At 36.8% G+C, this 15,195-nt stretch overlaps 1 protein-coding gene across 1 annotated transcript; it reads right to left on the bottom strand.

Annotated features, from left to right (window-relative positions):
• Nucleotides 1-9,835: 9,835 nt before the first annotated feature.
• LOC111439634 (lycopene beta cyclase, chloroplastic/chromoplastic-like) lies at nt 9,836-12,274 on the bottom strand. Its single transcript, XM_023077230.1, has one exon. It carries the CDS (start codon nt 11,825-11,827, stop codon nt 10,334-10,336), a length of 1,494 nt encoding a protein of 497 aa, XP_022932998.1. The 5' UTR covers nt 11,828-12,274; the 3' UTR covers nt 9,836-10,333.
• Between the last annotated feature and the right edge of the window lie 2,921 nt (nt 12,275-15,195).

The following is a 15,195-nucleotide window of genomic DNA, read 5'->3' as shown; positions in this document are numbered from 1 at the left end:
TGCGCACATTTAGATTATTTTGAAACAAATACTTATAGGGTTCAATATTCATAGATTATATTTGAATCATTTTAAATCATATTGTTTTCATTTTACAGACTCTAAATGAATTTTTTGAAATTGAGAATTTCTATATTTATTTTAGTTGGAAAGAGACTGAAAGTTTTTTAGAATTCTTTCTACTTTCTCTCAATCAGTTTTATCATCCTACTTTGTGGAAAGTAAATAAATTTAAATAGCCAATTTTATTCAAGACCAACTATTCTTTAACATCTAAAATAGTAGAAATAAAATTGGATAATAGAAGGCTAGTTTAAATAAGTTTAAAGAAGTTAGTTTAAATAAATTTTATTATAAAATCGGAGGAATAATTCTAAATTTGATGTATTTATTATCTATTTATTGCAATATTATTATATTTTAATTTATAATTTTTTATTTTTCTAACCGTTTAGATCCTCTAACTCCATCAGGTCAAAGGTTACCTTTAACATTTAAAAGTAAGTATATTATAATTAAAATATTTTTATAGTATTTTTTATTTTTGTTATATAGGGAATCTTTAAAGCTAATAATAGAGTTTGAATTAGTTACTACGGAAGAGAAGGAGGAGGTGAATTCAATTTCATCCACAAAACTCTCAACCAACTCCGGGAATCCCCCTATAAAAGGACCTCCCTCCCCATCATTCAAATCACTCCTCCTCTCAATCTCACCTCAGTTTTCTGTTGTCACCAACAACTGGTATCAGAGCAATCTTGCAGCAGCAAAAAATGGCAGCAGAAAAACAAGTTGAGAGCTACGTTCGGCCCGCCATCCCGAGGTTCGATGGTCACTATGATCATTGGGCGATGTTGATGGAAAAATTTTTCAGATCAAAGGAGTTCTTTGATATGGTGGAAACGGGTTATGAAGAGCCAAATGAAGGCGAGGTACTCTCAGCTGGTCAACAGCAACTGTTGCCAGCATCGAAGTTGAAGAACCTGAAGGTCAAGAACTATTTATTTCAGTCCATTGATAGGACTATCTTGGAAACAATACTTCAGAAGACATCCAAGGAAATTTGGGATTCTATGAGGAGGAAGTATCAAGGCTCAACGAGAGTAAAACGTGCTCAACTACAGGCAGTTAGGAGAGACTTTGAAATTCTCCAAATGCAAAAGGGAGAAACGATGAATGATTATATTGGCAAGGTTATAAGTCTTGCAAGTAAAATGAGGATGCATGGTGGTTCAATCACAGATGTTGCGGTCGTAGAAAAGATTTTGCGATCACTAACTCCAAAGTTCGATTACATTGTATGTTCTATCGAAGAAGCAAACAATGTCGAAGAGATGCAAATAGATGAACTCCAAAGCTCCCTATTAGTACATGAGCAGAGGCTCAATCGTACAAGTGCAATAGAGGAGATGACAGCCTTAAAGATATCCACACCAAGTGAAACTTCAAGCTCTAGAGATAGAGGGCAAAGAAGAGACAGGGGTCGTGAGAGAGGCAGTCGAGAAAGAAGTGGAGATGTTGGCAGGTCAACAGATCTAGTCAGAAACGATTATGACAACAAAGGCAAGAGACACTTTGACAAGTCTAAGGTGGAATGTTACAGATGTAGACGCCTTGGACATTACAAAAATGAATGCTATACCAGACTCCAAAAGGAGAAAAGAGATCAATCCAATTTTGTGGAGAGAAGAGAAGAAGAAACATTATTAATGTCATTCCATGCTATGAAGGTTGCAGATCAAGGTGTATGGGTCGTAGACTCTGGATGCAGCAATCATATAACAGGTTGTAAGGAATTCTTCTCAACTCTAGATGAAAATTTTCATACTACGGTTTCTCTTGGCAACAATTCAACTCTCCAAGTGATGGGGAAAGGAACCGTAGATATCAAGACTAGAAATGGCTTTGTAGAGTCTATTTCTAATGTATTCTACATTCCTGATCTGAAGGCCAACTTACTCAGTATCGGTCAGTTACAAGAAAAGGGGTATGTGATCACATTCCAAAATGATGAATGTGAAATTTATGACTCCAAAAGAGGATCGATTGCTAAGATGAAGATGACCACCAACCGTCTATATTCGTTGACGTTAAATATTGTTGCCAAGAGTTTGATGGTGAAGAAAGAAAATACCACCTGGCTTTGGCATTTTAGGTATGGTCATCTACACTTCAAAGGATTAAAGACGTTGTCCTCAAAAAGATGGTAACTGGGTTGCCAGATATTACTCCACCAACGGAAATTTGCGAGAGCTATGTAGTAGCAAAACATGAAAGAAACTCTTTTCCATCCGGAAAATCAAGAAGAGCTCAAGCAATTTTGGAGTTGATTCATTCAGACATATGTGGTCTCATCTCTCCAGCATCAAATGGTAACAAGAAATATTTCATGACCCTCATCGATGATTTTAGTCGAAAAACATGGACTTATTTCTTGCACGCCAAATCAGAAGCCTTTGATTGCTTCAAAAAAATTTGTGCTACTATGAAGACGGAAACTGGAAGAAGAGTCAAGGCTTTAAGAACTGACAGAGGTGGAGAATTCTGCTCGAAAGAGTTTATTCAATTTTGTGAAGAGAAGGGCATACAGAGGCAGTTAACAACAGCATATACACCACAACAAAATGGTGTGGCTGAAAGGAAAAACAGAACCATTCTCAACATGGTTCGAAGTTTACTAAATAAAGGAGAAGTCCCGAAGGAATTCTGGCCAAAAGCTGTTGTGTGGTCCGTTCACATTCTCAACCGGAGCCCTACTTTTTCTATTAGAGATATGACTCCACAAGAAGCATGGAGTGGAAGAAAACCTGCAGTAGACCACTTTAGAATCTTTGGGTGCATAGCATATGCACACGTTCCTGATGAGAAAAGGAAGAAACTTGAAGACAAGAGTTTGAAGTGTGTATTCCTTGGAGTAAGCGAGACCTCTAAGGCGTACAAGCTTTATGATCCTTTGACAAAGAAGGTGGTGGTAAGTCGTGATGTAGTCTTTGATGAAAAGAAAACTTGGACATGGGAAGAAAAGATCACTGTGAATCAGCAGATTCCTGTAAATCTTGAAGAAGAACAAACTGAAGCCCCTATTCAGCCTCACTATGAGCATGGAGAGAGCTCATCACAAGCTCAACAAGAAGAACCAGTAGAAGAAGATCATGATCATTATCAAAGACACCCAAGAACAAGAAAGAGACCAAACTGGATGATTGATTATGAGATGGACTATGAATCAAGTGATAGTAGTTATTTTGCATTCTTTATGGATAGTGATCCAATTGTCTATGAAGAAGCAGTAAAGGAGAAGAAATGGAAGGAAGCTATGGACAGTGAAATCAAATCCATAGAGAAGAACAAGACTTGGGAGCTCATTGATCTTCCTAGAGGGCAGAAAAAAATCGGAGTAAAATGGGTTTTCAAAACCAAGTTGAATGAAAACGGTGAGGTGGATAAGTACAAGGCGCGACTTGTTGCAAAAGGATACAAGCAAAAGTATGGAATTGATTATAAGAAGGTATTTGCACCAGTGGCACGTCAAGACACTATCAGGCTCATAATTTCTATTGCAGCACAGAAATCTTGGCCTATTTATCAACTTGATCTGAAATCGGCCTTATTACATAGAGAGCTTCAAGAAGAAGTATATGTGGAGCAACCAGAAGGTTTTGTTCAAAAAGGCAAAGAGGAACAAGTATACAAGTTGAAGAAAGCTTTGTACGGTTTGAAGCAAGCTCCGAGAGCATGGTACAGTCGCATTGATTCTCATTTTGAAAAGATGGGATTCACTAAATGCCCGTATGAACATACGTTGTATGTGAAAACTGAAAAGGGAGGTAACATTATCATTATTTGCTTATACGTTGATGATTTAATATTTACTGGCAATAATGAAATGTTTGAATTTTTTAAGAAGAGCATGATGAAGAAATTTGAAATGACAGATCTTGGCTTGATGAGATATTTTCTTGGAGTAGAAGTTACTCAAACTCCCGCGGGTAACTTTATCTGTCAGAAGAAGTATGCTCAAGAATTACTTGAAAGATTTAAATTGGATGAGCGCACATTTGGAACTTCATCAGAATTGGGTTTAAAGTTGCACAAGGATATTGACGGGCAAGAGGTTGATAATAAGTACTTCAAACAAATTGTGAGAAGTTTGATGTACCTAACTTCAACAAGACCAGACATCATGTATGCGGTTAGTATGATAAGTCGTTACATGGAGCATCCAACGGAAAAACATCTCAATGCAGCAAGAAGGATACTTCGTTATGTGAGAGGAACCTTTGATTTGGGGGTATTCTACAAGAAAGGAAATGATCCGAAGATGGTTGGCTATACAGATAGCGACTATGCAGGTGATATAGACGATCGTAAAAGTGCTTCAGGAAGTATTTTCATGATGAGTTCAGGAGCTATTTGCTGATCTTCAAGGAAGCAACTTATTGTAACACTCTCAACTACAGAAGCAGAATTTGTGGCAGCAGCAGCATGCTCGTGCCAAGCAATTTGGTTAAGAAAAATGCTTGAAATTCTTAATCAGAAGCAACCAGGTACGACGGTTATATATTGTGATAATATGTCAACTATTAAGTTGTCCAAAAATCCTGTGTTGCATGGAAGGAGCAAGCACATCGATGTTCGATTTCATTTCTTGCGTGATTTGTGTAAAGAAGGCATTATTGAACTCAACTTTTGCCGAAATGATGAACAAATCACAGACCTATTCACAAAACCCTTGAAACAACCATTGTTCGAGAAGCTTAGAAGAAAGATGGGGATGTGCAGAATCCAAGATGTATATCAAGAAGATGAAGTGAAGTCCTAAACTGATTTCCGCATAATTCAGTTTAAGGGAGGGTGTTGAAGCTAATAATAGAGTTTGAATTAGTTACTTCAGAAGAGAAGGAGGAGGTGAATTCAATTTCATCCACAAAACTCTTAACCAACTCCGGGAATCCCCTGTAAAAGGACCTCCCTCCCCATCATTCAAATCACTCCTCTTCTCAATCTCATTCAGTTTTCTGTTGTCACCAACCTAAACTAATCATTTTTATTGTTTATTTAATTTCATGATCTATTATTATATTTTTCTTACTTTAATTAATTCTTAAGAAGTATCGGTGTTTAATTGTCTTTAATTTTATGATAATGTTGAACTATGTTAATATGTTACCATTTTCGCTTATTCACTTGATTGATTTTTTTTTTAATAATTATAGATTATTTGTGTTTGGTTGTAAACTTTTAAATATATTTTATAAAAAATTGTATGAATAATTATAAATCGTGGAATAATAAAACTTTTTTTTTTTAAATAATTTTTTTTAACATCCAAAACCCAACCTGACAATTTTTGGGTTGGGTTGTGAAAATTTTCGGGTTGGGTTGAGTTACTAATCTAACAAACCCGAACTTTTGGGTTGGGTCAAAAAAATCTCTCAACCCAACCCAACCCAACCTAACTCGGATCATGTACACCCCTAATCAGCCCTCGATTCCTTCGTAAAAACTGTTCCATTAGTTCCCACAAAGCTAGCCCAATAGAAATCGGGTTGCTACACCTATTTATGACGTTTTTCTTATCCTCCCCTTTATTTGGCTTTGCTATGGCGTAATGAAATGTCAAATTTGTTGTACTGATACTCTATGAATGTGTATGATGATTTGTTAGTTTGAAAAGTCACGTCGTGACGACATGCTTCATTGGTATTTTAAATCGAACCTCTTTTAAGTTAGATATTCTCTATTTTAATTTAGTTTATAAAATTTTAAAAATTCCCTTTTTTTTTTTTTTAATAACAAATTAAAATTTTGAAACTATAAAAGCTAAATTAAAACAAAGTTTAAACTATAGGGAGCAACCAAGGATTAATTTTAACTATAATATATCAAGAACCTTGTTTTCTTTTAATATTAAATAAATAAATTCAAGTGGACAACATGATATATATCAAAGACAAAGACAATAACATAATCCAAAAGTCACATGCATAGTGATGATACATTTTCCTTTACAAATTAAATATATAACCAACTTTGCTTTCACCTCAATAAAATATAATTTTATATAGATATCCAACGAGAGTGTTTATATGACTCGAGAACCCGATCAATTAGACTATTCAATTCAAACCATAAAGATTGGGTTGGGTTAGATTTCTTTTTATTATTTTTTTTTTCGAGTTTGGGTTGAGCTGAATTTTTAAAAAATCGAAAAAATTTAAGTCAGTTCGCAGTTGACATTTTTTTAGTTGAATTAGCCTGATTAACTCAAAAATAGATTTATAACCCAACCCTACCCAACTCGAAAATGGAGGGTCGGTTAGGTTAGGTTGGCTTGAGTTGTGAATTCTATTCGGGTTACTTGAAAATGGAGGGCTAGTTAGGTTGGGTTAGGTTGAGTGGTGAATTCTATTTGGGTTGCTCGAGTCACCAATCAAACCAACTCAAAATTTCGGGTTGATCCAAAAGATTTCTCTGACCCGACCCAATCCAACGATATTGAACCTTTTTAACATTAGAATTCAAAGACGAAACGAAATTATGGATCAAAAAAGGAAAAGACAGAAAATAATAGTCAATAATCTTCATTTTTGTTTGATTACTCATAGTGATGATACATCAATTAAATCTGAAGAAGCTTATATATAGTTACAAGTTTTCATTACTCATAGGAAAACAATAAACATTAAGGATCAAAAACCAAAACCAAAAAAAAAAAAAAAAAACAAAGCTTTTTTGAAGAGAGCCCATGATTGAATCATTCATGAGATGAATATTCAGAGAGTTGAAGAATCATTCTTGACTTGATGCTTGAGAATCAAGGGTGACCTATCACCCTTTTGAATGCTCAAGCTTTTGGCTCCATCACCATGATCATCTTCTTCATCTTGATTGCCTCTTACAGGTTTTTTGAAGGTCACACTTGCCCTATTAATGGCGTCCGAGGAAGAAGAAGAAGAAGAAGAAGAAGAGGAGGACGACGATGGCTTCGGGTAAAGGAGATCGGTCGGGAAGAAGTTGTATTGGAGCCCCGCCATGGCAGACCACAAACCTCAAAAACCCTAACTTTTTTTTTTTTTTTTAACAAACAAAAAAAAAAAAGGAGAGTTTCTAAAAAGTTTCTAACTTTCTTTCTTCTTCCAATACTTTTTGGTGTGCAATGGGAATGGAGTCCATGGCTTTCATTTATAGGGAGAAAACCACGACACGTGGTTGGTCATGATTCGAGACCCTAAGAAGGGTTTGAAGAGATTTTTTCTTTTTCTTGTTTGGTGGGTTCTTAAAAATAACATTTCCTATTTGTATGTGGTTTATATTGAAGAAAGAAAGAGGAAAGTAAATGGATTTTAGGCCATGTGATGGTGTCTTCAATGAAAAAGAAGTTTGTGCATTGTATTGATGCACAAGGGTTGGTAGGACCCATGGGAAAAATCATGTGTGACCTAATTTTTGCTTTTGAAACTCGAATTAGGTTACCATTGACCTTTTAATTAATGAATCGTTACACGAGTATTCAAAAGAACCCAAGCCCACGAAAGAAAGGAGCCTAAACTAAGGAAAATAAGATCTAAAAGCTTATTACAGAACATTTTCGTCAAAAACGTCCAAAGAGAAACATAGAACTTAATAAGAGATCAAAAAATCATTGGGGTTTTCTCGTCCCTTCTTAAGATCTTATTATTCCTCTCAACCCACAAGTTCTATTATGAGATCTCATGTCGGTTGGAGAGGGGAAATAAGAATTCCTTATATGGGCGTGGAAATCTTTCTTTTGTAGATACGTTTTAAAATCGTTATATTGACGGCGATACATAACAGGCCAAAACGTACAATATTTGTTAGTGGTGGGCTTGGGCTGTTACAAATGGTATGCCAAACACTAGGGGTGTGCCAATGAGGACGCTACATCGGTTAGTGAGGGGAACGAAACATTCCTTATAAGGGTGTGGAAACAGCTCCCTACTAGATGCATTTTAAAACCATGAGGCTGACGGCAATACATAACGGGTCACATGGAAAATATCTATTAGTGGTGGGCTTAGGCTATTACAAATGATATCAGAGCCAAACACTGGGGATGTGTCAACGAGGACGCTTGGCCCCCGAGGGGAGTGAATTGTAAGATCTCACATCAGTTGGTGAGGGAAACAAAGCATTTCTTATAAGGGTATGAAAACCTCTCTCTAGTAGACGCGTTTTAAAATCGTGAGGCTACGACGATACGTAACGGGTCAAAACAGACAATATCTACTAGCAGTAGACTTAAGCTGTTACACCCACTATACAGGACAAAGCTCCTGTTTCCCACAAGAACTTCACCTTTCGAAAAGACGAATGGAGATTGAATTTCTCGATCATCTCTCCCTGATATCTTTATTTTTAAGAAATTGAAAACTAATCAATGGTCAATATTTTTATTAATATCTATATGATGATTAGCTAGTTAATAGTCTTACAAACTCTATTAACTATCTAAAACAACTAGGGACCCTCCGTTGTGTACCTAACATAATGTTTTGTCTTGGTTGGTGTCATCCTTACCAAACTCCTTCAAGATAGTGTCCATATGATAAATGTGTCATATTTCTTTCTAAACATTGAATGAATTGATGGATGATTAGTAAATAAGACAAGTTTTCGATCCAAAAAAAGTAATACTCCCGTTATTTTGGAGTTCTTACAAATGCATACATCTTTTATTCGTATGAAACAAATTCTCAAAACTTTGGCAATGATAATACAACTTTTCCTTTTAAAGACATTCAATTAACAACCTCTATTAACATAGTATAGCATAAATACATGTACAGTTCAAACCTATAACGCCATAACAAATTTACTAAACCGAGATTGTAAAAGCTAAGTTACTAATCTCATGAAAGTATTAATGCCACTGAATGACCTGAGTGGTCGAGAAGTCGTTCTTTCATCATAGAAACTTTTGCACTCAAATTTCTAAAGCAAACCGTAATGACGTCAAACTAACTACAATATTTTGTATGATTAATGAAAACTTTCAAAGTGCTTGTTTATAAGAAGTGAAACACTTGGAAATTCAATCCAAACGAACGAACGAAGAAAAACAAAACTTTCAAGAAGTAGATAGATTTCCTTTTTTTAACTAGAAGATCACGCAATGTTGAAGTTTAAGCCTGTGAGATGCCACATCGTTGGAGAAGAGAACGAAACATTATTTATAAAGGTGTGAAAACCTCTTCCTAGCAGACACGTTTTAAAAACCTTGAGGAGAAACCCTAAAGGAAAGCTCAACGGGCACACTATCTCCTAACAGTGGGTTTAAGTTGTTACAAATGGTATCAGAACCAGATAGAGACAATGTGCCAGCAATGACGCCGGGTCCCAAAAGGGGGTGGATTAAGAGTCCCACATTGATTGGAGAAGGGAAGGAGTGCCAACGAAGATGCTGGACTCCAAGGGGGATGGATTGTGAGATCCCACGTTAGTTAGAAAGAAAATGAAACATTCTTTACAAAGGTGTGGAAACCTCCATCTAGCAGCCACGTTTTAAAAATCGTTAAGGAAAGTCCAAAAGAGAAAGCTCAAAGAAAACAATATCCGTTAGCAGTGGGCTTATAGACTACTCTAAAGCCTCCACCTACCAATCAAAGATGATCTAAACGTGTCTCTCCTCCTAAACATGAACGAGAGTGCATCTACAGACCAACTAGTTCAACATGAAGTGTGTAAGGCTGGGCAGTAGCTCCACAACCTTGTACTATATCTAGACGAAACACCGATTAAAAAGGTGTAGCCGATTGTGTTACGTTTAAAAGATTACCCAGAATTTCGACACAACTTCTAGAGAGAACTCGACTCAAATGACTGCTTCATTATGTCATTTCTGCACCTGTTCTTCACCATGAATCTGTAAAATGTTGTTAGAGCAAGTACATTTCAGACACATGCTACAAGAATGCTACACTTCTGTGGAACAGCTGCATCAATATCAAGGAAACTTCAACACAAAAGCAATCTCCATACGAGCCATCTCCCATCATTTTATCTCCATTACATTACTTAAACCCATGCATTTCAGAAAAATTGTACCAAAAATGAATGATGCATCAAATGGAACGAACAAAGATAGCAGTTCCTCACCCGGGTATCGACCAAACATAATGAAGATATCACAACGTGCATAAAACGATATGATCTAAGCAGATATCATATGTATATTGGCTGACAGGTGTGAACTGAGAAGAACATGGTAAAGATATAAACGGCCATAAGCTATAGCTAACTCATAATCTTATGAACAATGTGATGATGCAGTATGATGATTAGCTTACAACACAATAACTCTATATTCATCTTACTCTCTATCCTTTACCAGATTTCCGATCATGTTTACCAAAGACGGAGTTCCCTTTGCCATGATTTCAAGCCTAGAGGCATTAGATGCGTTAGAGAATAACGAAAGCCCAAAGAGTATAAGCTCGGGAAGGAACAGTCGTGATGACAAGAATCCATGCCAGTAGCGAGGTTCGAGATCAAAAAACGCATCAAAAAACCTTCTTGTACCTTTTAGATCAAGCTTCAATAAAATATCCATCCCAAAACAGAAAAATTCCCTCTGCCTCCTCCGTTCGATGGGCCATAGATCTTTCCAAACTTCAGAGGATATCTCATCTCCCTTGAAACGTCCATCCGAACCGAGGAGCCGAACGATTGCACTAGCAACAATAGGTGCTGCTGCAAGAGTTCTAGCTACCATATATCCCGTTGAAGGGTGCACCATCCCTGCCGTTCCACCAATTCCGACAACTCTTTGAGGTAGAACGGGCAGCGGACCACCCATTGGAATGACACAATGCTCATCCTCTTCAATGCTCTTCACTTTTATTCCCAAGTGCTTCAATCTCAACTCCATTCTTTCCTGGATATCGCTCATTTGTAATCCCGGTCGAGCTACCAAAGAAGTTTCTTCCAGAAATATCCGATTCGATGAAAAGGGCATCGCATAGAGAAATGTAGGAATTTTGCTATTTCTCTCCTTTAAAATCATGTTGTTATCCAGATGCGAATCCCTCCAATCCATAAACACCATCTTGTCGACGTCGAACGGATGTTCCTCAACCTCAGCTAAAATTCCATAAGCTACTTGGTAGCCCGGATTATAAGGCTTATTATACTGAACAAGGCATCGAGAGAAGCCAGTAGCATCAAGAACAACAGCAGCTTGAATGGTAACACCATCATTGCAAATCAACAAGGATTTGAATTCCTCATGTATAACTTTAATAACCTTAGCTTCATGAAACTTAACACCATTAGAAATACATTTCTGCAACATTTTCGACTTCAGCTGTTTTCGATTAACCCTCCCATAAGGGCGAGCAAGATCTTTTGTCGATTGTTCATTCGTGAACACAACAGCACCGGACCACGTCGTGTCGAGGCAATCGAGCAAATCCATCGCCTCGAATTCATCCACCCAAACCCCATAATTGTTTGGCCAAATCAACTTGGGAGATGGATCAATTGCACAAACTGAAAGCCCTGCCTCGGAAACCTGCTGTGCAACAGCAAGCCCTGCTGGGCCACCTCCCACGACAGCAAGATCCACGACAAGGCCCTTTGAAGGATCATACATGGGAAGTTCAAACTCAAGATTCTCCTTCTTGGTTTCAGGAACAAGCTCCAAAAGAGCACTATTCCTCCATTTCACACGACCCTTCCTATGGCCAAATCCTAACTCCCGACTCTGAATCTTCGTACTCCTAACACCACTCCTCAATTTCTCCGAAACCCCATGAGATTGTTGCAGAAAACCATATTTGTTATTGATTTTAAGCAAAGTATCCATGGATTAACAAAATCCCCAAACCCCAAACTAATGATATATACTAACACAGAGCAACACAAACAGAATCTTCAGCAAATCCGAAAAGAAAATCCCCACAAAAGACGCAATATCCAGAAATCTCAACAAACGAAGAATCGAAAAGGGGTAGCTCAATGTTTCATGAAATCCCCCAAAACTGGACAAGATAAGTTCAATTGAAATCGCGGTTCAAAACATGAAGAGGCGTGTGTTTGGAGGCCAACCTGAGGACGCGATGGAGCTCCATTTGCTGGAAAGATGTGGAGCGCTAATGGCCAGTCCAATTTTGAGGAACTGATGTTGCCGGGCGCTGTATTCCAAGAGATGGGAGTTGGGTAATTGAAGGGAGATTGGGAATTTGGCAGTGTCCTCTGGCATGGATGAATCCATGTTGTCGCTAATTAATGGTGGTGATAACTGATAGCGACGTGAGAGTGAATATCGCTCGCTCAATTTGCTTTCTCCACTCCTTCAAATATCATACTGGTGGGTGTTCTAGTTTCATCATAATACTCAAAAATTATGTAGGTATTGTGCTAGTGACATTGTGGGTACGAGTTCCACCGGGGTGTGCCCTAACCATTTTAAGGTCACTCTTAAATGATGCACATAATACTTCCATATTTATCGTGACATAAATTCTTTATGAGATGTATATATGATAAATCATATTTTCTCACTTAACATAAATACGATCATATTAATATAAAAGGCATCACAAAAAGTCATCCTAATATACATCATCAGTTCCTCCAACTGAACTCGAAAACGTTCCAACAGTAAGCTCACTTACAATTTTGAACTAAAATTGGAGTCCCAACTACTTGAGAAATTCAACACGTAGCCACATAACATGTCTTCTAGCATTTGAATTAGATATTGGGTTTACCTGTCTTTCTGTGGGTGAAGTAAAGGGAACTTACGATTTTTTTTCCCTTTTCACGGGTCTAGACCACTACATGCTAGTTCTTCGTTAAAAATGGTCTACTAATCTAAAAAGTTTTGTATAAAACTTTGTTGTATAAGACCATCGAACCCTAGCTTAAGGGCTCATTATGTTATTCCCTTTAGTCTCGGGTGAACCTATACACACCATCGGAAACAAGTCTGGAAACCCCTTTGAAGATTTGGATCATAAAAACCACACAAGCTATTGGGCATTAGTGAGTCCAAAGATATCATAGTAACTCAAAATGACGGTGTCAAACTTGAGAAAAATCTTTGAAATATTAACCTTATTGACTCGTACTTGAAGGAACCTTTGTTCGGGACGAGTACATGTTCTTCATCACATTCTTCATCAATTCATGTTAATCAATATATCGTCACATGAATCAATTCCTTCGTCTTAAGGATCAAATCTAATGTGCTCGCTACAAAATACTAAGGCGTCTAAAGTATGACCTAATAAATCATGTGTCTATGTACTTGTGAGGTGCCGTTTTATGACCATGAAGACACTTTAAGCTTATAAAATCTATAAGCCTAGAACTTTGATACCAAATATAACGACGCTACTTTTGCCTTTAAAAAATAAGACCTCTAATACATGCATGATAGGATAAAACAAGGGTAGTATGCATGAAGTATGTGCCCGATAACTTTAACGAGCAAATGTGCTAACAAAAAGATATTACAACTACGTGTTTCAAAAATTTTACATTGGTATTTATAATAATCTAATTTATTATAAGAATCTATTTTCACTTCTCGACTCCAATTTATTTATTTTTTTCTCTCGAGTCTTAAATGCTTTTATTTCATTCTTAAATTCACATAATTTAATATTTCAAAAATATATAAACTAAACCAAGAAATATCTTATAACTACATATAAAATATTAAAATATGGGATGAAGAGGTGAGATTGAGAGCTCGTTCTCAACTAAAGAATCCCACATTGACAGTTTTGATATTATACGTAGTTTTTATAAGTTGGTTGACGACACCATTGAATGCCGAGCTTAGTAATGTAAGCTTGTAACCCATTAGTTGTTTGGGGTTTTTGGAGTTATTTGTTGGCCCGTCCATTTCAAGTAAGGAGTTGGGTCTTGGGCCTTGGGCGAAGGTCCTTGGGTCATGGTCCTTTGACGGATATCGTGTAAGGCTGGTTTCACAGAGCAGCGTTACCTTCCTCTCCTGTCAGTGGAAGGATGGCGGGCCAGTTCTCCCAAACCCAATTGGTGTATCTAATTGTAGTGATACCTCCAAAACTCATATCACCTTAAAGCTCCCAAACCCAATTGGTATCTTAGCTTAAACTTTATAATTAATTTCAAGATAAGGAAGTTTCTATATTTTGCTTCTTCCAAAACTCATATCACCTTAAAAGACACCCGTTGCATTTTAAATTTGTACGAGTCACATTATGATATGAAGAATGCACTTTTTACGAAGACCTATATTCATAAATTGTATGTGTTTGCATTTAACCTCGATAGGGGATCGCTTACTGAGTATTTCTTAAAATACTCAAGCCAAAGCTTCTCTTATTTTTTCAGGTAAAAACAAGGCTCCCATGTACGGCTGACAATGACATTACAACCTACACGATTATGGCACATGCTTAGGATGGTTTTTCAATTTAAATTAGCAAACTATAGGTTAGTATTATAAGATAGTTTGCATTTTCATTTAGTAGTATATACGTTGGTATAAATTCACATCATTTAACATTTTGAAAACACATAAATTAAACGAAGAAATATCTTATAATTATAAATAAAATATTAAAATATGAAACATCAAAAATTGGGAGCTTGTTCTCGACTACAAGAATCCCACATTGACAGTTTTGATATTATATGTAGGTTTCATAAGTTGGTTGACGACACCATTGAACGCTGAGCTTAGTAATGTAAGCTTGTAACATATACGGGGTAATAAAGTGGTTGGAGGTTGGCTCACCCATTAGTAAGGGTTCTTGGAGTTATTCTTTGGCTTGTCCATTTCAAATAAGGAGTTGGGTCTTCGAATGTCAATGGGTCATGGTTCTTAGAGTTGAAGGAAATAGCGTAAGGCTGGTTTCACAGAGTAGCGTTATCTTTCGCTCCTAACAGTGGCCCTGATGGATAAATCTGAATTTCATCGAAGTTATGGAAAAATTATCGTTATGCCCCTCAGATGAGATTTTCGAGAACCATGTTGTATAGTGCATTATGTGAAGCTAGAAATATAATGTGCATGACTAGAATATGAGTTGAGCAATAAGGACGAGTGTGGTATGCATGATGTAAGAAATTACAAAATGCCCCTATGATAAGATTTGTGATGAATTATGTTTTATATGTTTTCCGTTGTGTTAGACAGGAAGATCGACTATTGTGATCTGTGCTCCAAGTGATTGATGG

Source organism: Cucurbita moschata, unplaced genomic scaffold, assembly GCF_002738365.1.
Source record: "Cucurbita moschata cultivar Rifu unplaced genomic scaffold, Cmos_1.0 Cmo_Scf00098, whole genome shotgun sequence".
Lineage (NCBI taxonomy): Eukaryota > Viridiplantae > Streptophyta > Magnoliopsida > Cucurbitales > Cucurbitaceae > Cucurbita > Cucurbita moschata.
Note: the sequence above shows the minus strand (reverse complement) of the source record. Positions and strands in the feature narration are given on the sequence as shown.

Excerpts from the sequence above, each read along its gene's own strand:
- LOC111439634 (XM_023077230.1), bottom strand. The coding sequence starts at position 11,827 with ATGGATACTTTGCTTAAAATCAATAACAAATATGGTTTTCTGCAACAA.